The 22500-nt window shown below is 35.2% G+C and overlaps 2 protein-coding genes across 2 annotated transcripts in view; one reads left to right on the top strand and one right to left on the bottom strand.

Annotated features, from left to right (window-relative positions):
- The window catches only part of LOC135197692 (ras association domain-containing protein 10-like), a 708795-nt gene that overhangs the window by 5586 nt on the left and 680709 nt on the right, over positions 1–22500 (top strand). The gene's annotated exons all lie outside the window — the stretch shown is intronic.
- LOC135197686 (troponin I-like) overlaps positions 9914–22500 on the bottom strand; it is a 43189-nt gene continuing 30602 nt past the window's right edge. Inside the window, exons 9-14 of the mRNA XM_064224703.1 lie at positions 22405–22500; positions 21495–21539; positions 15334–15357; positions 13552–13579; positions 12543–12917; positions 9914–10714 (exon numbers count right to left, since the gene is read on the bottom strand). The exon at positions 22405–22500 is cut by the window's right edge and continues 46 nt beyond it. Of these exons, the coding sequence (XP_064080773.1) occupies positions 12565–12917; positions 13552–13579; positions 15334–15357; positions 21495–21539; positions 22405–22500 (546 nt within the window). The 3' untranslated portion in view covers positions 9914–10714; positions 12543–12564. The remainder of the gene's footprint in view (positions 10715–12542; positions 12918–13551; positions 13580–15333; positions 15358–21494; positions 21540–22404) is intronic.

The following is a 22500-nucleotide window of genomic DNA, read 5'->3' on the forward strand; positions in this document are numbered from 1 at the left end:
TTAGTACTATCCCGTGGGGAGTCAAATGTATTTCGCCGTGTTCAGTCCTAGTCCTAGGGGGATCAAATATCCCTAATTGCATTTGATCCCCCAGGGGTTAGTACTAAACATGGCGTAACACATTTGACCCCCAAAGGGATTATAGTACCAAACACGGCGAAACAGTGTAGATGAATCACTATTTCGCCGTGATTAGTACTAGCACTCGGGGATCAAATGTTCCTATGCGAATTGGGTATTTTGAATATGCCCCATGGATTTCCTAATCACTGAATTTCACATATTCCATGTAACACAATTTAGTTCGGAGACTGCTAACCGCATATCGACACCTTTCAAGTCAGCCGTCTTCGATGCACGCATTGAAACTTGAGCCTATCATGCACCATGTGGAAACAAACAAGAGTATTTGCATTACGCCACCTTTTCCATCTATTTTTTTCCCTGTTACTTCCTTGCTCTGGATTTTTTTTCCTGTTACTTCCAGCTCTGGATTTTTTCATGGTAGTCCTGTGGAGTTTCATAATCCTATGGATCGTCCTTTGTTAAAGAAAGAAGCCTTTGCTTTGTGAAAAATGAACTGATTTATGCTGTCCGTACCCCATCTCAGGTTCCTCCGCTTAGGGGAAATTACAAACTTGGTGAATATTAAGCCCGTTTATAAATAACCGGAAGACTTGTGTTTACTGTGGGGTAGATGTACAGAGTATATGAGTTATGTGAAATATAATGTGGTTATTTGAACCAAACGATGATTATCATCAGCTGATTAGAATTCTAGCTAATTGTGATTGGCGGAATGGAGACTTTCATGGTATGTGTATGCATCAATATTTTTACTTGCCTTTTCTCATTCATAGAGTTGAGTTACAGTCGTTTTATTATCTCGTTAGTTAGGAATGAAATACAAGATGGTGATGCTATGATGACAGTTTTGGACTTTAATGAGGGTAATACAGTTTTTACATAGTGTAACAATACCAGTATATTTAATTTTTAATACTGCTATACACCAGCCAATCTGAGCCAAGATATGAGCTTCAGTTCGATGGGCTGTTTTTGATGTTTTAGTGCAAAATAGATATTTTTTATGAATGTATATATAATTTGAAATAGCCTTCTTATACAGTGAGTTAGCTCTCTCTCTCTCTCTCTCTCTCTCTCTCTCTCTCTCTCTCTCTCTCTCTCTCTCTCTCTCCAGCTGACCAGCCGTTGGAGGAGACAGTCGATTCATTACATGACTCACTTGTAATAGCAGGGCATTCTTCATGATACGTAATGAAATGAACGAAAGCCCATACATTACCATGATCACATTTTAGCGTGGGTGCACTCGTTTTGGGGGCTCTGTTTACGACTTTAAACCCTGCCATCAATATTGCATGGTTTGCCCACGGGACGGCGGACACAAAGAAAGGTGCATTAGTACAAGTAGCGTTCAAGTTGTATATATGTGTGTGTATAGATTTACATGTATATATATATTATAAAATATGTGTATTTAAGTATATGGTATATATATAAATATAATTATAATATATATATATATATATACATATATATATATATATATATATATATATATATATATATATATATATATATATGAGGGTATTAATGTTAAGAATGTTTAACCTGTTGTAATTAATCTGCGTTGCTTAACATATATTAAACACTATTAACTGATTGCTTTTCCGCCAAAGCTACATTTATCCGGATTAGATCCGGACGTAGACTGGCTTGTCAGTAAAGGACTAAACAGGAGAGAGAGAGAGAGAGAGAGAGAGAGAGAGAGAGAGAGGAGAGAGAGAGAGAGAATACCGTTCCCTATTTATTAAATTTAATCTCATAACAACGTCACGTAATAGGATTAAATACATTTTAAACCCTCGTAAAGATGCATTCATTATGGTTTACGGCCAATAAACTTCTGTATTTGCCGGATTCTTAATGAAACTAAATTCTTTGGCGAATCGTATCAACAACAGCTGCTAATCCGTAGCGTTCGTTAACTTGACACTAAAAAATTTCGCCGAATACGTCATTGTGGTTGATTTAACGGAACACTTATTCATTGTATTGTCTTAAGCGGAAGGTGTTTATAGATTTATTTTTAAATATACGAATTAATTCAAGAAAATTAGAAAAATTTAAGATATTTAAACCTGTTTAGCGAGAGTAGATGATATATGCAATGACGTAAACTTAATAATAAATAATAGATCTTGAAAATGACGACATTGTGGTTAATGCAACAGTACGGTAATTTATAGCATTGTCTTATATGGGAGGAATACCAAAGATTTTTTTTTTTTTTTTTGTATGTGAATTGATTTATGAGCAAATTTAAATTATTTTTATTAATGTCTAGCAAGAGTAGATAAAATATAAGGTGACGTCGTTAACACAGTATATGAAAAAAGGCATTGCTTTGCTCGAAGCAAACACCATAGCATGTCTTTACCCCAAAAGTATCACCCTTTAGTTGTGGAGTCATGCGCAGCACGCTTCATATTGTTTCAAAGAGATTATCGGTTCCCCCCGTGCTTTTCTCCCCCGAAAATGTTGCAACACTATGTAATTTAGCGACTTAGTAAATGAAAAAAGGAAGCAGAAATTGTCTATGGCCACTCTTTGATATTTACCTTAGAGGAAGGGGCCTATCAATTATTATTATTATTATTATTATTATTATTATATAAAATTAGTTTAAAAAATATCCACAATTATATGTAAAAAATATATTTCTATGTAAAAATATAAAACACAAGCACTTTCGAACACTTGAACGGTGTTCTCATACAGTGTGACGTTAAAATGTAATCACTGATGAGGAAGGAACACCGTTCAAGTGTTCGAAAGTCTTGTTTTATATTTTTACATAGAAATATATTTTTATATATAATTGTGGATATTTTTTAAACAATTTGTTTTCACGGAATTGTGAATTTCTTAACAAATTATTTATTATTATTATTATTAGTATTATTATTATTCAACATAAATAAAAAATTCGTATTGGGGATAAGCCTCAAATTATATCATGAGGTATATATATATAATATATATATATATATATAGATATATATATATATATATATATATGATATATATATCCATATATATATATATAATATATATATATATATCAATTATTATTATTATTATTATTATTGTTTAAAAAATATCCACAATTATATATAAAAATATATTTCTATGTAAAAATATAAAACAAAGGACTTTCGAACACTTGACGGTGTTCCTCATCAGTGTGACGTTAAAATGTAATCACTGATGAGGAACACCGTTCAAGTGTTCTTCGAAAGTCTTTTGTGTTTTATATTTTACATAGAAATATATTTGTTATATATAATTGTGGATATTTTTTTTAAACAATTTGTTTTCACGGAAGTGAATTTCTTACTTAAAATTATTATTATTATTATTAGTATTATTATTATTCAAAATAAATAAAAAAAATTCGTATGGGATAAGCCTCAAATTATATCATGAGGTATATATATATAGATTATATCTATTATATTATATTATATATATAATATATAATAATACTATAACATATATAATATATAATATATATACTATAATAATATAATAATTATAATATATGATATATTATATATATATAATACATATTCATATATTATATATAATATATATATATATATATATATATATATATATAACCATAGAATAAACTGGAATTTGTCACATATAATTTATAGCAGCAACTGCGGTTACAAGAGTCAAATGATGGAATCGGTCTTGATTAAACAGAGGCAGGTAATGAACATCTCAAAGGGAGTACGGGATTCAGATGTCATCGATAAGGTTTTCATTCAACCAGCGCTTAAGAAGATTAAAGGAAGATTATGAGCGGGAGTGACCTAAATTGGCTTACCTGTGGATGGACCTCTTGGTATAAATACCACCTTTTCTGTAACTTTTCTCATTCATCTACCTGAAGAGGGATACAGCAGTCTCTGAAATATAGGATTTTTCTTTCTATATTTTGATGTTTTTATAGGCTCCTTTTATTTTAGTAGATGGAATTCTGTTGTAACAACATTTTACCAGTCACACACACACACACACACACACACATATATATATATATATATATATATATATATATATATATATATATATATACATACATACATATCATACATACATATACATACATATATATATATATATATATATATATACATACATATTAATCGTTTCAATCTGCTTAAGCTTCATTGCTATTAACTCTCCTGACATTTCGTGACAATTCTTACTTATTTTTTTTTTTTTTTTATCCAGCGTCTTGACTTGTGTCTACAGTCGTGTTGCATGTATTTTATGGTATCTAGTCATGAATATGTTCTCCAATACATTTTCTACCACGCCACTTAAAGGTACATGGCAAAATTCATAAAAATTAGAATGGAATGTATACATATATCTAGACTCATTTTCTTGCCATAAATTTCATTGTAGTATAATTTTCTTGTATATATTTTCCTTATTCATTAATCTTGCGTTACAACTAGATATATGAACTAGCAGCCACTCACAATCACAACCACCCACACACTATATGGGGACAGAACCGACCATCTTCGGATGGTGTCATCGGCCAATGTGGGCGTCGTTGCTGCGTGGTTTAGCGCTTAGCCATGTTTGCTTGGTATTTCGATCGCTCCTAGCCTACCAGCCATCGGTCTACCAAGCTGTAAATATATCTCAATATCTTGCTTGACCGTAGCAATATTCAGAATATGGCTTCGTACTAAGGGAAAGTGTCATTTTGTTTTTCAGGTATCAGTAACCTATGGTGCACACAATTTCGGACTTAATTTTGCTATTCAAATTTAGATTTTCCATGATTTCTGAACATGGGCAAACTAAGGGTGCCTTTTCCGTAGTCTAGAATAATAGTGAATAATGGTGCCTTCCTGATGGTGTTGATGTCGAAGGTCGTTGTTTTAGCCCTTAAGTGATTGTTGGTTGCATCTTTTTTGTAAGTGACAGAAGAGAGAGACTAAATTTGCCCATTACATTCCGTTGCAGAGCCCACGGTCTTAATGAAGTACTGAATTTGAATCTGATAATTATGCAGTCAGGTCCTTCTTCAGGGTCAGTGCTATCTTTAATAGTACGTGGTAAGGGTTCTGGTTTCTCTTCATTCCTGTTTAATAATTATTGGAGGCTAATCTTACATGTAAGCTGATTTTAGCGTTGGAAGACAATACGAATTTTACCTCACTGGAGATGTACTCGATATTCACGAGGACATAGATAAGCCACTCTATCACCAAATAAGTTTCCTCTATGTGAAGCAATGTACAAGGGCGATTTGATCATAAGTAGCAGTAGTAGAGTTGAGGCATGGCCAGTGTATCCACTCCCGTGACAACATGGACTGTTGTGTGAGGTTTCCACGTAAGTAACAAATTGAACTTAGATTATCTATTAGGAAGCTACAGGGGGCTGCCAACCCCTTGAGCGTTATTCGATATCTGATTAATAGTGTCTTTGTGAAAATATTTGCTTCTGGTTCTGATCCTCCTCTTTCCTTTCTGACTCTCTCTCGAACATTCAGGGTTTTCGTGACAAATGGGTGTATAGAGACGAATGATCTTAGATAACCAATAATAACTGAAGTGTTGGATGATTGTATTGCAGAGCTAAAACAGAAGTGTTAACATAAGTTGCAAATACAGTAAGAGATGAAGAATAACAGAACAACCAATCCCACGCTTCAGGTTGTCTCTCACCCACCGGAAGAGACTTTTATAATCCCGGCATTGCCACGCATTGCGGTGGTTCTCCCACTCCCTCTTTTTGTCTTCTCATTTCGTTCTTCCTCATTAGGTCACTTCCTTCCCTTCGTTTCGTTCTCCTTCATCAGCTCAGAGTCCGAGTAGTTATAAAAATAAAACGTTGCCTTCTGGAAGACTTAAGTAGCACGAACAAGGAATAGGGGGCCAACACTGTTCTTAATACTGTTCTGATTGACAAGATGTTATAGGAAACACATCGAGGTGATATTGCTCTCTCTCTCTCTCTCTCTCTCTCTCTCTCTCTCTCTCTCTCTCTCTCTCTATCAGTATATATGTATATTATCTCATATACATTATTATTTTTATTTTACAATGGCATGTATGTATTATATAATATATATATATATATATATATTGATATATATAATATATATATATATATATATATATATGGAAAACAAGTTATGACGTAAGTTTTATATTACTGGTAATAGTAAGCGAATAAACGCCATCACTATCGCCATTATCTTATGTCTCCCTAAAACGAAAACAAATCTTACACATCGAACTCCATTCATCTGGCTTATGGAGGCCTAATTTCTTATTTTCATTCGTGACTCCTCTCCGTTAGGCCTAATACTAGAACATAAAATTACAGCCTAAGCTGATGGCGTACAATTTCCTATTATAGCTTTCAGCTGATTCAAATGGAGCATTTTCGTTTATGAGCACGCCTATCTACTTTATGCTATTATATTATTATTATTGTTATTATTTTTTTTTTTTTTGCTCTATCACAGTCCTCCAATTCGACTGGGTGGTATTTATAGTGTGGGGTTCCGGGTTGCATCCTGCCTCCTTAGGAGTCCATCACTTTTCTTACTATGTGTGCCGTTTCTAGGATCACACTCTTCTGCATGAGTCCTGGAGCTACTTCAGCCTCTAGTTTTTCTAGATTCCTTTTCAGGGATCTTGGGATCGTGCCTAGTGCTCCTATGATTATGGGTACGATTTCCACTGGCATATCCCATATCCTTCTTATTTCTATTTTCAGATCTTGATACTTATCCATTTTTTCCCTCTCTTTCTCTTCAACTCTGGTGTCCCATGGTATTATTATTATTATTATTATTATTATTATTATTATTATTATTATTATTATTATTACTGGCAGGAAAGATAGAGAAGCAATAAAAGACTGTATTTGTATATCTGCTCTACCTTTTGCATATGAATTTATAGTAGAAGTTTTGTGTAGGACTATTTAGTGCAATGCTAAGGAAATTTCCCATTGCAAGAAAGACACGGTAGCGAGTGCCTTAGGTGGGCAGTAGAATATTCTATATCCGTCCAGGCAGGAGCTCTTGTGGTTCCATTCTTTAGGAGTCGTGGTTCGTTTTGTCTACAAGAGGTGGTTCCATCTCCCAGAAGGCACGATAATGACCCATGGCAACTACCATTGTCTTTAGATCCTATCTAGTTGCATGTCCCAGTGTTTTGTAGAAGGTTCAACAACAGTCTTTTTTTTTGACATAGTTGTATATACACCATTAGCAGAAATGCTCGATGGAGACGGCGATTCATTCATTCGCAGTGTTGTGGATAAGATGGTATGGCGTGCTGCTGTGGCTTCTGATCAGGTGCCAGTGTTATATAGTTGTTCTTTGGAACTAATCAATTTCAGGGGAAACGGCTTAATGCTGCATACATACATACATACATATGTTATATAACTTATATATTATATATATATCTAATATATATATATATATGTGAATTATATAAATCTTAATATTCATGCGTATGCTTCCTTTGTTGATTTCTCTGTTATTGCCGTTAATTATTTAATTACTTTGAGATTTCTTGATACCATGCCCTTCCACAAATGCAAACGTATATGTATGTTCACAAGGACAGGAATGACTTAATGTGTATTAACATTTACAATATTTATCGTAATGTGCATCAGCTCTCACGTCAAGCAATTCACGTACCTATATGGAAGCTGATATTAACCACTATATCAACCGGATTAGAATGGCCGTGCTCTATAAATAGAATCTGTAATAGATAACTGCCACCTCGAACAATAGCATTCCTCTACTCTCTTCTTCGCCGGTGTTTTATGTTACAGTTGTTATTGTTACACGGGGAGTTCAAGGTTATGCGTGTGCAGGAGACGCACCACAGCAGATAAACGTTTTGAGTTATTATCAAATCGATTCTAACTGCGGTTGTGGTCGCCAGTGCTAGAATGGCGTATGAACCCGGGAGACAGCGAGGAGCTAAATAGCGAAGGATTCTAATGACTTCTTGTTGTATTGTTGATATAGGAAAGCCTATTGATTCTGCAGTTTTCTTGTTGTTACACGTGTTGTTATTGGATTGACTTTAGGTTTTGTGTCTGATTTTAGTATCGTTCTTGTTTCTTCGTTTGTTGTTTTACAGAGTTTTTACTGGAGCTACTGCTGCTGATATCCTAATGTTGTTGTAGTTGCTGCGTCTCCTGCTGATTATGATTCACGTTTTGATTTTTCTTTTACTGTTATGATTATTACCCTGAAAATTAATTTTACTCCTGTTTGCTTGTTGTTCCACACTTTCGTCTAGCCTAAGTCCCCCCCTCCCTACCCCCACCTCTCTCTCTATCTGTCTGTTTGTAACCCAAAAACAGGCCATTGAAATTCCAGATATTGATAAACTGGGCGTCAGCAGTGTCAGAAGCTGCACTAAACTAGTTTTATTTCATATAGTAATTAGTAAATGGAAAACCTTTATGAAATCATGCTGTTTATGTTTGCATATACTTAACTGTAAACCATTCTATCTTCATTCATTTTACTTTCTCATTTTCCTCTTTTTTATTTTTTTTTTTTACAATAGGACATTGTATTCTGTGCAAGTCTCCTTGGCAAGTTAATGGCCTTTTATGCTTGCTCCATATGCATGTCTCCACGGTTTGAATACATAATGGATAATCAATTGTAATTAAATTCAAGATGAATTTCTCAAATTTTTTCATCACAAATCAACTGCTTCAAAAATCAAAGACGCAGTGTTGTCTTTCAAAGTGGAAGTAGCAAGAGAAAAACGATATACTTGAGCGGATTTAAACCAGAAACGATTCAGCATTTTCATCTACAATTACCTGCACGCAAAAACTTCATCATCATTTATTCATGTTTGTGTTCTGGGATTTATTAGCTCATTTTCTGTCCGCTTGTATATTTCGTCTATTGTGATGGGACTTTATTTCAGGGACCCTCATGGAATTACTCAATAAGAGAGGTCTTCTTATGTGATTTTATAACCAAGGCCTCATTTGTAACATAGGCCTATTTGATTTAACTTGATAGAAGCTACTGTGATGAGGTTTTTTAAAAAGAGGCCCTTCTGATATGACTACATAAGAGAGGCATTTGAATGTGGATTGTTCACAACAGAGGCTTTTCTAATGTGACTGTCAGGTGCTTTCTGATGTGTATTTTTCGTAATAGAGGCCTGCCTGGTGTGATGATATGACATAAGCTCTTCTGATGGGACTTTCTGACACCAGTGTTAACTTTATAACAAAGGCCGTAGCGATGTGGTCTTTGCATTTTATTCTTTTTCTTGGCACAGGATTATTTATTTTAGTTACTTTTCTATGGCTCCTTTACATTTTCTGTATTAGTCCCAATGGGCAGGTGAATGATTTTTTCCTTTAATGAGCACTCGGTCTATTATTTACATTCATGGTGTAAAGTGGTACAAATGGATGTATGTTTAAACAGTTGTGGACATGATTTAAACATGTTGGTAACCATACAGGTTAGACACGTCATTTGACAGAAGTCCTTATCCACTTCAAGTTTTCTTGCCTGCATTTTATTTTGGCTTAGATATTTATTTTTAGAATCTTAGACTGATATGAATTTTAGAGAAATGCGTTTTACGATGGAACACTGGAAGACCCTTTTCTTGTTATGTATAGGTAGTTCATTTTCAGATCTGAGTATATAAGAGAGCTGCTGAGTTTATCTATAATGATTTTTATAGAGCTGTTGAGTTTATCAATAATGATTTTTATAGCATTAAAAAACGTTTTATTCCAAGGTTGTGGAAATCAAACAAGGACAGTGTATTAGTAATACAAATTTATTACGTTTACTGTTGAAGCTTTTATAATGATGTTCACAGTCAGTCCAGAGCCTCTTCAGGACTCCACGTTGATGATGTTTGTGTTTTTGTTGACGTTGTTGTTGTTGTGCTTTGTTTTTGTTTTTGTTTTTGCCGAGACGTGTTTCGTGAATCCATAAGTTTTCGGATGACACCGATCGATCCCTGTACACCTGATCCTCTTTCTCGCTCATGGTGTTCTTGAACGAATTTTTAGTCCTTCTCATCATCATCTGTGGTTGATTTGTTTCTTGTTCATGTTGTTGTTGTTGTTGTTGTTCTTGAATCTTTCTAGCGTAAGAGAGACGAGCTCTCGTCGATCGTAGATCATCATCATCACGTCGGCGGCGTTGCGAGATCAGGGTGCGTAGAATAGCGTTAATCTTACATGAGAATGAATTAAGAATACACTTTGGCGACACGAGAAACAGAAAGACATAGGACGACGGCGGCGGCGACGACAACTGCCATACATCCAGACGACGACTGCAACTGAGAGTGCGGCAGCGACGACGACGACGCCGATGAAGAAGAAGAAAGATAAAACGACTACGAAGACTTGGACGCAGACGAAGACTCCTCAGACGAAGAAGACGAAGAGAGAAGCGTACGACGCCTTCACCACCACGACTACTACTACCTACTCCCACTCCTCCTCCTCCCCCTCCTACTCCGGTCACTCCCGCTGCTGTTAATCCATCTCCTCTTCCTCTTCTCCTTCTTTCCCACGGCAGTTGATGGAAACACTTTTTACGCAGTGGCTGTCAAGGGATAGCAGACAAGCTGTTAGTCCAGTGGGCAAGATCAAACAGACATTTTTTCTGTTTATTGTCTAAAAAGGTGAATACCCTAAACCGATAACTGTACCATCTTTTTTTAATTTTTTTCCCTGCCGCTGCTAATCAGACGTCAATAATGTCAGGATGTCAATATTCGATATTTACGTCATGTCCATCTGCCAGTTTTTCTTTTCTTGAAAATAAATTTAAGATTATATTTTTCTGCTTTACTATACTTAAACCTGTCTGTTTGCATAAGCATTTAATATCTCCTAGTATAAATCTGCCTATTATGATGTGCGTACGTAAACGAATATATACCCGCACTTTTGCGTCAGTTAATTGAATATTTAGATATATATTTTTATCAGTTGATATAAACTGGTTTTCCTACAATTTACCTAAAGCAAAATCAGTTACATGATACCTAGGTAGGATAGTATTCCTTGACAATGAGTCTGCTTATTATTTTTATACAGTACTTGTCAATAATTAAAATTCATATTGTTTCCTAGAAGTCTAAAACTAAACGCTAGAAAAATTACATAAGAGAACTGTTTACTAATTGGTGGTAATAGCCTTTATCAAATTAATATTCGTGATATATTCACGAAGGGTTTCCTCCGTTTAGGTTTTATAGTAAATAACTCTAAAGAACTAATGATGACTAATGTTATAATAGTAAAAAAATCACTAAGTTATAGAAAGCTAAATAAGGATGGTAGATTAATCCTAAGATTTCCAGGAGTTTTGAATATCTATAAATCGTTTTTATTTATTTACAAAGGTACGGCATTTTTTTTTTTTTTTGATAGAATTCCTAGGCACCTGTTAACAGATGAAATGGCGTTTCACTAATCTATTGTTTTAGCTGTAACAAAGATACTTTCATGCACTTTCGACCTTCGTTTGCAAAAGCTTGCTTTGTCTCATGAGTTTTTTTTCATAGACATTTAATTTCTTGAAGGAGATGGAATAAAAACAAATAGAAATAAAATAATAAGTATAGAAAAACAGAAAGAAACGTAATCGTAATAAAATAGTCAGTGGAGGAAAAAGTAGGACGGAAATAATAGAAAAAATAATCAGAGATTAAGGAGAAATATGGAAAGAAAAAAAATATGAAAAGTAAGAAGTGGTAAGATGCTGAAAATAGGAATAGTCTAACAGTAGAAAAAAAGGAGAGAAATGAGTAAATTAGTTCTTGATAAAATTGCGAAACAGAAATAAACAGATAAAATAGAAACAGACAAAAGAAATCAAACGAGAAACAGCCAGGAAAAATATAATAATAATAAATGAGGTAGGTTTTAAATGTCCAAATCAGTCGTTTCAGATAATTGTCTTGAATACTTAAAAAGCAGTCTATACCAATTAAATATCTTAATGACTTATATTGAAAGTATCTGTTGCTATTAGGAGTTTCTTATTAAAACTAAGAGTAATTTGGTAAGCATCATTAATACTAGCTCGAAAATATTTGTGACGTTAGGTTTTGGTGAATTAGGAAGAGTTGTTTAGAAAGTTACAGAGAACTGGTACTGATGGGGTCAGCACACTGCAAACAAAAGGGAAAAAAAAGAAAGGCTTTTAATTGAACAAAAGGCAAAATCGTAGCTAATTAAAAGAAAAAGGTTTAAAAAAGTTAATGTGATTTGTGTGTGTGTGTGATGTAATTTGAGGTTTTGGCGGTGATTGCTGGTGGTGATAGTGGTGGTGGCGATGGTGGTGGTGGTGGTGAAGTCGCCCGTTGTAGAAGACCTTGGTTTTTGTCTTGCCATCAGTGGATGGGTGGTGTAGATCACTTTACCTTCCTCGGCGTCGTCTGCTTCTTAGCTCTCAGCTGGAGGAGGGGCGGCTTCGCCTTCGGCAGCAGCAGCAGGGGCAGCCTCAGAGGGGGGAGCCTCCGCTGGAGCCTCCGCCGGAGCCTCTGCAGGAGCCTCAGCGGGAGCTTCCGCCGGAGGTCCTCCTTCAGTAGAGGGAGGAGGAGCAGGAGCGTCGCCTCCCTCAGCTGGAGGTGGAGCCTCGGCAGAACCTTCAGCTGGTTGCCCCTCAGCTGGAGGAGGAGGAGGAGCTTCTCCTTCAGCAGCAGGCGGGGCTTCAGCAGGAGGTGCTTCAGCAGGAGGAGCCCCCTCTGCTGGCACGCCCTCTGCTGGAGCAGCGTCTGTAGGGGCACCTTCTTTACCTTCAAGTGTCAAGTTAGTGGAGGGGAAAAAGAACGTAACCATTATTACCAAAATCAACTCATCAAAGAGAGAAAAAAAAGAAAAGTAAATGATATTTTGGGATTAAGAAAAAAATATAGAGACAAGCCCATTAACCAAAGACGGACAGCAACACATGGACGGACAATCGCAACAAAACGAGAAACAAGCACAAAAACAATGTCAATATGCCTTATGATGAAATAAAATGGGGTAAAAAGATTTTTGTTAGCCTGCAAAAGAAATCGAGATTAGCAAATCTTGGAGGGACCTGGCCTGCAAAATGGGTGGGGGTGGGTGGGCCGCAAAACTGTGTGTTGGGAGTCAACAGAGAAAGAAGGGAGCTCTTCCGATCCTTTATTTCTCCGTATTCGGTCGTAAAGAAAAAAAGGAAAGTAAATCAAAGCAATGGTGAGGTGAACTATTTAAGGAGATGGTGATCGCTTCTTCGTGTTCCTTCGTTTTGTGTATTTTCACTGGTAATCGGTGAACTTGCAATATTAAGAATAAGGACAACCTTTTCCCGAAGGCACGAGTTACCACCCTCCCTAAATAGCCTAGTTGAGCAATGATACCGTTTATGCAGCATGAATAAAAGGAATAATTTCAACTCACCTTCTTCTGCAGGGGCGTCACCCTCGGCCTGTAGGGAAGATATCGTTCATTAGTACAACAAAGTACGTTGTCGAAAAGAACCAAAGGACCCACTTCAGAGCTTCACTATACTGTACGACTGGTTACCCATAGGGACGAATACCGCTTTATCCATAATGGCTAATCGACCTTATATAACCAGTAGTAATCAGTATGTTGCTCTTTAATATTTTTTTGAGAGAGAGTCATCAAGGTAGAGCCTCGGCATCTATAAGCTGAATGCCATTTTGACTGGCTGATGATGCTCATGGAATCCAGTACCACCAGTCAATCTTCCATGGCAGACAGATGATCCAGCAAAGCCCTCCGCCTCTTTCCAGATGTCCCTCCATAATTTTGATGAAGATGGACTTCACTTCTGAGAAACATGTTCATCAAAAGTATGACTTAAGTGGGTCGTTTGGTCCTGCATTTTCTTCTTTTAATCTGTATCATCCAACATCCAAGATTTGGAAATGTGAGAGAAAGAGAAAAAGAGAAAATGCCTGGCGGTTTTAAGAACAGCACATGACTAAGGTATGGTAAACATACGTAACTAAAACCGAAGCATTATGACGTAAATGAGAAAGCTCTTTTAAGGAGAAATGTTGTGAACTGAAATCAACAGAACTCTGGCTCTTTTAAATCGCCATTATGAGGGTTGACAGAGGAGGAGCGTCGTAGTCATTACCTCTGAATGAAAAGGTGTGGAAAAATAGGCAAATACGCATATGAAACAAAAGAGAGTATCAGATCCTCCGATTGTCTTATTTTCATTCAGAAAATACTTCATTCAATGCAACAAATGCACCAACAACAGAGAATTATAAGCAATGGTTGAAACACGCTTATCAACAAAAGGATGATTAAGGGAACAATTTTTTTTCTAAGGTTCTGAGGTCTTTTATGTGGAAAATCATTCAGTCTAAATGTCTATGAAAATATCACGTTCTTTCTTTAGCAGTAAGGCAGACAGTCTTCGCCTACTGTTTTTTAAACTGAGGTAGGCTAGTTTTCAAGTCAGAGTAAGCAAATGCATGCAAGGCATTACGGGAATCTAACGTCTCATCTAGTAGGAAGTCTTAATTTTTTTCAAATTCACTATCAGCAACTATCACTTTCATCAAGTCAAAAGTCACAAGAAACCTCACTGCAAGTCAGAAAATCAGGAGTCCAAAAATTCAGATTCTAAAATTTTATGTATTTCCTAACGTAGGTATTTTTTTTATATACATATTCTCCGTTTTGGTTAAAAGTATGTTCATTCACTACGACTCTCCTTGGTCTAGTCAGGCTAAGGCCGAGAAAATACTGTCCACTTGCTATCAAAATGAAGGGAAAGAATTCTCCTCAAATAAAAAATATTATTAATGTAAAACTTGTCAATTAAAGACTTGCAAGGCGCGTGGAGCAACTAAATTCGCAGGACCCAAGCTGCAGTTGTATCTAAGCGCCTTCTTTATTGATACAGAATTATAACATGGGACAGAGGCAACAGTCAGAGTAATTAGGAGGAATTTATCTCAGTAGTCCTCTTGCATTTTGTTATCAGATTTATTCTTCTCACAACAGATATTTAGGGGTGTAGAGGTAACGTAATCTTGAACAGTTATTTGACGGTCGCTTTCAGTCAGAATTGTCCAAACAGGTTTGACCACAAAAGAGTCTGCGGAGAGTTTGAAATCTGGCCAATCACGTCGAGAGGACTGACACTGAGTTTTAAATTCTTCCGTTACTCTGAAACCTGGCCAGAAAAGCACTTACCGGTCCTCCGCCCTCTTCCCCCTCCTAGAAGAGGGAGAGAGTGAAAAAAAAGACAAGTGTTATTTGCAACATTTGTACACAAACACGTGTCCGGATTCTGGGCAAACAAGGTGGGACTCGACACGTAGCACAGGGAAGCGGACTGACATAGAAAAACCCTGTTTTTAATCTCTTAAGAAATATTTAAAAAAAAAAAATAAAAAAAAAACGAGGCACAGAGTTGAGGTTGGGATTTGGTTGCTTAAGGGTTAAGATGATGATGGGAATGTGCCTTGGTAGTTGGGGAAAAACACTCAATGTTTTGGGCCAAAATCCGGACGAAAGTTAAACTTACAACACCTGAAGTTTGCTATATAAATATATATTTTCTTTTTCTTTTTTATTTTACTTTATTTTTTTATTATTTTTTTGCAGCCACTCCATCTCACCCTGCCCCAGCGGAATCTATGGAACCTTTGAAAGTTATCGATGACATTATTTTTCTTCCTTCGATTTCATAGCTCTTTTTTTTTTATCATCACTGTGTTTTCAATTCACTGTCAGTCGTATCACTGTTCTGAACTGGAATATTTCGATTGTAATGAACGCTGAAATAAACGCCCATTTACAAAATATTATCGGTAATATCTCATGTCTCGTTGGGTACTGGGAGGAACGTCAGGGATTATCGTCATGGAAAAGTTGGGGGAAATGATGAGTAGCAGATAAGACAGGAACGTTGGCAGAAGAACTGATATCATATCACTCTAAGTTATCTCTCGGTTTTGCAGAATTACAAGACTAGAATGACTAAATAAAAGGAAAATCAAGATGTTGACTCTCAGGCTATAAAAATATGTACGTCGTACTTGTGAAAATAAATAGTTTCTATTGAAAATAACTAAACGAATGCACAAGTCGTAAAAGAAACTTAAAAACTACCGAAACAAATGGAGGTCCCAAGATTTTTTTCTTCGTTTCTTTTAAATTCTTAGAAAAATCTTTGGTCTAAAGAGTCTAGGCAAAAATAGGCTGGGTTCGGGTTGTCCTTGTGTGGCTGAATCACCAAAATTGAAGATGTTAGCTTCGTTCTGGACAGTTTTTCTTGTTATGAAGTTAAAATGCTGATTGGACGATAGTGAAAAAAAAGGGAGTATTATGTCTAAGAGACAGATGTATGTCTAAGAGACAGATCAGGAGATAGGCATAACACGAACACAATAAGACAGACCATTTCAATTCACATGATTTCTCACTGATATGTTTCTTTCATATTTTTCTTCTTCTTCAACAATTCCCACTGAAGTTGATTAACGACCCCGAATGGAAATGAAGTCTTAAAATCTTATTGCATTGATGTTCATGCTAATCTATTTAAAAGCTAATGAAAAGCCCAGGCGTCACGCATGTCATCGAAATATCTTATATATTAATGGTAGTACAAGTGATACGAATAGTAGTAGTAGTGGTAGTAGCAGTAGTAGTGATAAGGGTAGTAATCATATAAATCCAGATATTCTTGGCCGCACATGGGTATTAGCAGTACAAGGAGCAATAATAGCAGGTGCATAAAAGTAGCAACAGATGACGATGCTTCTGACCATTCGCCTACGTCTAAATACACAGCATTTTTTCTCTATATGTAAAAATCCCAGGAATGTTTTTAGTGGCTCATTATTGCAAGAGCTTCAATACACTTGATAAACAATGCTTAGATCTACAATCAAGATATTTCTTTATCATATTAGGGTCGTTATCATTAGCGTATACGGTTAAGCTTATCGTTATCATTAGATATTTAGTTCTCTACTTATCATTTTCGTTATTGTTGCTAGAGCTTTAGATTGCTATAAATTAAGAATGCTGAGCTCTACGACGAAGATATTTCTTATAGTTAGCGTTTACAGTTAAAGCTTTTCGTTATCATTATACTTATATTATCATTATGGTAGATATTAGCTATCATTACCGTGGTGTGTTTAAACTAATGATTAAGAAGTAATATATATTTTTAGTTGTAATTTTTATTACCCTTTACTGCTGGAGAGGATGTCCCGTAATCTACTCTTCCTGTGATTTGGATAAATAAGACATTGGGTAAATGAGAAATGGTCTTAAAATGTTCTTAATATCAGTTCTGTTCCCATATTGTTTTATATATATAATATATAATATACATACATACATATATATATATATATATATATATATATATATATATATATATATATATATATATATATATATAATTTTTTTACTCTTAACATTATACCACATAACAGGGTTACTGTTGTAAGAGTCTGCTGCTACTGTTATTAACGTGATTAGCTAATTATACCCAATTTTACCTTAGACATCGATTTTAGGCCATGTTAAGAAATTGAAGAAAAGATAAAGATTGGGAATAAAATGCGATGTAAATGATAAAGTCATTAATTTTTCGAGAAAGTTAAGATTATGAAGAGCATACCAAATGCAGAGAAATATAAGACGTGTTAGAACTGTAATGAGAATATCAAGAATATATACGTATGTGAACACATGGGAAATATGAAATTAATTCAAGTATAAAAGTTGAGATCCTGATGGGAATCGAACAAAACCTTAGTGTTATTCGTAAACTAAGTTACACACGAGAAAGGAAAAGAAAGAAAAAATGCAATCGAGGTAAATACCTCGACGAGAAGCGAAAATAAACGAACTTAAAAGAAACAAGAAAAATCAACCAGGAACAAAACATAACTTGAGAATTTTAGAACGAGATAATCAAGCCCATTCCCACAAAAATAAAAATAAAAAATAAATAAAGCGAAGAAAACTTATATTGATAAACTTTAAATTGCAGTCAGATCAAACAAAAGGCAAAATCAAATTAGGCTGTGATACGAGAGACTGCACAGTTGTTAGACAGATATAGAGAGAAAGACTGGTCGAGGACGTAACGTCATGACAAATGACTCTTGAGTGATTGCTGTTATTCATTATTATTACAGCTGGGCTTCAGACAGGGAAAGAAATAGTACAGTGTTCAGTAAAAAAAAAATATACACAATACTGGTCTGTTTTTTGTTGAACAGTTCTGTCCGTTTTAGCAAATGGGAATGAATCTTATGGATTTTTTTTGTCAGCAGATATTGGGGTTATTATAATTTTTATTATTTAAGGTATCAGTCATCTGGGTTATTCCGAATTCCTTCGTTATTCTATGCTGAAATTGGTCTTTTGAAGATTTTGAAAGAGCCCTGACTTCAGCCCTGGTATTTATTTTTGGTGCGAACGTAACACAGTGGACAAAAACATCAGAGCATTATAATAATTTGCTTTGGGGTTATGGCACAATAATTGTATTATTAAAATCTTGCGAAAACTGAACATTGTTATCATCAGATACACAATCAGTTAATCAACAACTCTAGGGCAGTGTCGTGACTGGAGAGGCCTACAATAAATAAATACTAAAGATCTGAGATATATAAAAGCAGGGTAATATATATCATGAATACTAGAAAAAATAAAGATAGACAGTTGATTTGATAATGATAAACCTAAACTATACCAGAGAACATTTCAAATTTGAAATAAAATTTTAGTTTTGTTTTTGAGAGAGAGAGAGAAAGAATATAAAAATTTTCTGTTTGAATCCTCTCTAACTTTAAGCAATCTACTTCATATTATGGGGTAACCTTATTCGGAAGAAAGGTATTGGTTATACTCCGCGTCTGTAATCATGCTAATCCTTCTCATACGACTTCATTGTTTCTGAATTTTCGACTGTACATTAACCTAAATTTACAAGAAGCCAACTAGCAGACACAGAGAAGCAAGTCAGTCTGCCAATGATCGAGTGCGAGAGAAAACATTTGCTTCTGAAAAGCAGTTAGTTCTGGCTGAAAGCGATCGAGCGAAGAGGAAGCCGTTTATTTTGAAAAGTGCTTTATGCTGGCATTGATCGAGATAAAGTGAACCAGTTACTTTTGAAATCACCATAAATTCGTTGGCTATATGAGATGTATTTTTTTCAGCTTTTTGCCGTTACCTTGATATTGAATCGTGCAATTATTTATTGATAATTAAGCTCAACTTTCGCATAAACTGCTGAAACTTTGAACTATATTTTTCTAATGCATTTCGAGGTTGCGCCTTCTTCCGAATAACAGGGACCCTATTACCTAGTTAATGATAAGGATAAACTAATATTTCTTTACACTTATGAAAAATCATTCGTATATTTTATTACATTAATATGTAAACTAGTCATACATTAATTATCCTTTTTTGAGATGCAAAAAACTAGAAAAAAAACTTAAGTACTACCTTACAATCATACAGATATTACTACGGTACAGCAGCTACAAATTACTGATTCTACGAGAAATTACTTCATTAAGGCTTTTACACATTGACGTTACTCTCCTAAGGAGACACGAATTAAGCTTTACACAGATTATGAAGACGTCTAATTATTGACAAGAGAGTAGATTTAGTAATGGCTGTGAATTGCCATTCTACAAAGCAAAGTAGAAGTGAAAAACATTAGTTAAGCACTTCTCCTACACATAAAATGGATCAGGATGTTCGATTGAAGTTATGGCAGGTTCAAATGAAGTCGTGCGTGTATACGTATTTATATATTATATATATATATATATATAATATATATAGATATATAATATAATATATATATATATATATTACATACATACATACACACACATATATATATATATTATATATATCTATATATATATATATATATATATATATATCTATATATATAATACACTATATATATGAATGTACGCACGTATGTAATGTGTGTGGAATGGACATCACTTTGAACCCGCCGGCATTCGAACAGCCTTCAATCCAGTGCAAACATTTAAAAGAAGGAATATTATTTGCAGTTTCTAACTAAAGCAAGCGAAAGCTTGATAAAAGTAATAAAATTTATCAAACGGCTCAAATAAAAAAAACAAAAAGAGAAAAACTCGTAACCCTAGTGCGGGAGTGTTCAAGAAATATAAAAAGAATGAGTTAAAAAAACCATGTAGATTTGATCGAGTTAAAGTGATCAAAGAATACAGCTTTAAATTGCGTTTTACTATGTGCAACTTGTAAGAATACCGGGCTCTAAAGAAGGTGATTCCTTCAAGTTGATTGTGCCCATCATTTGTCAGATAGATTTAGATATTAGTCTATCAGTAGCTGTGAATGAACTTGCCCGTTTTGTTTATTTCTGTTAAAACAACAAAGCGAATTCTGAACCGATACAATTATTTTAAATGTTAAAACGTTTTAAAATGTTTCTTCTTGATTGACTGAAATAAATAAAAAAAAAGACTTGTCTTAATTCTCTGTATTACCAAATTCTGATTGGGTATTTCGCCAGAAATAATAGATTTTTCGTTTAAACGATTAAGCGTAGAAAAATGAGAATTCCTCGAACCGTCATTCAAAAAGTTCTTGAAAGCTATCTTTTACTTATATCGGGATTCACAAGTGGGACATCACTTTCGATCAATAATCTGTTTTAGAAGTTTTAAGGTTAATTTCTCTGGTCAGTTTTGAAAGCGAAAAGTTAAAGTGTTAGCGAAAATAATAATGGCAGCAACGGGACCAACAGAATAGTTAGCATTTAGGCAATTCTAAATCTGTATAATATTAACTACGGAAAAATGAGCTACGTCCGATTATTGCTAATTTATTTTATTTTGCTTCTATGGAAAATTGAATTGAAAAAAATAAACATTGAAAAGAAAAGAAAAGATCTAATCCAAGCAGCGTTGTTTGCTTGCGATAATGTCAGTGTCTTGATCGTGGTTTTACTGTTTGGCCGTTTGTGTGTGTGTTGCATTCAGTGATAATTTAAAGACTGCATGATGTTCTTTGTATAATAGATATATCTTTATTGCATTGTACATATTTTCTGGTTTAAATATCGGTAGATTAACGTAATTCATTGAATTTTATCAAACTATGCTTCATGTTCACATATACTGCGTTGTGTGTATTTGCATCTCGTATGCTGGTGTGTGTGTGCGTGCGTGTGTGTGTGTGTGTGTGTGTGTGTGTGTGTGTGTGTGAGTCGGCAGCAAACTGAGCGAAAAGAAGGAAAATAAAGTAAGCGCTTTTTTATTTGGGACAGCAGGACCTGGGCGCCCAAAATCTGTGCTAAATTTTACCTTCTTAGCGGCTCCGGGGCCTCCTGCCGCCCAGTCGGGTTTGGTCTGCAAGGCGAGAAAACGAACGACGAAGTTAAGAACTTCAGTCGACAGCCATATTGACAAAATGAACGAATTGCCTTCATATCGGCTTCAGGTAAATGAAAACCATTAAAGTCGACAGCATTGCAATGCATGTGCAATTTATATGTATACTGATATGCGACTGCATTACATGTGCATATGCGTACGGCATATGCATTTATGCTTGGGTACGCGGAAAACTTCACTCCGCTGCAGGGCAAAGTCTCGGGTACGGTGCATGTAATTTTGCGTCACGCTTGCGTATACATATCCATACACATTACAAGTAAAGTTATCATCAATTTTCACTGTAATATTCGTCACGGATGGAGACCTTTGGCCTTAAGAATTTTATGTATGGGGTTCTCAGGTAGACAAAGAAGGTAATTAAAACTGGCAATTCAGTTTCAACTCTAGAAATACAAGGGGTTTTAAAAGAAGAGTGTGGAAATTTTAACTCAATCACTTTGGATAGAAAGGCCATGCATTTACCAGGTAAGGTTTCATTTTATAGACTGCAGGTAAATATATGAAGATCCTTTTGATATGCTTAGCTATCAACAAATCGTTTAGCATAATTTGAAGTGAAGTAGTATTTATAGTTAAATGGTAAAGTAACAAACCCAATGAGTAATCTCTAGTTTAACTGACAACTCGATATTTAAAAGGATCTCTGAAGAAGCTGAACATTTAAGAGGTTCGGAAAAAACCTTCAGGTATTGAGAATCTAGGGAGATTCTTTAAAGGGATCAAATTCTGTAAAGGTAGGAAGGATTTGGTTCCTCCTCCGTTATTGAAGGACGACCTTTTCAGGCCTTCTTCCTTGGTCTTTTGAGGTGCTACTCACCGCGCCCTTGTCGTCCTCGAGCTCGAATTCCTTCTTCTTGACAGTCTTGAGCTGATTCCTGAAGTTGAACTCAGCGGCCTTCTTCTGGAGCTTGGC

This window comes from Macrobrachium nipponense, chromosome 21 (genome assembly GCF_015104395.2).
Source record: "Macrobrachium nipponense isolate FS-2020 chromosome 21, ASM1510439v2, whole genome shotgun sequence".
NCBI classification, from domain to species: Eukaryota; Metazoa; Arthropoda; class Malacostraca; order Decapoda; family Palaemonidae; genus Macrobrachium; species Macrobrachium nipponense.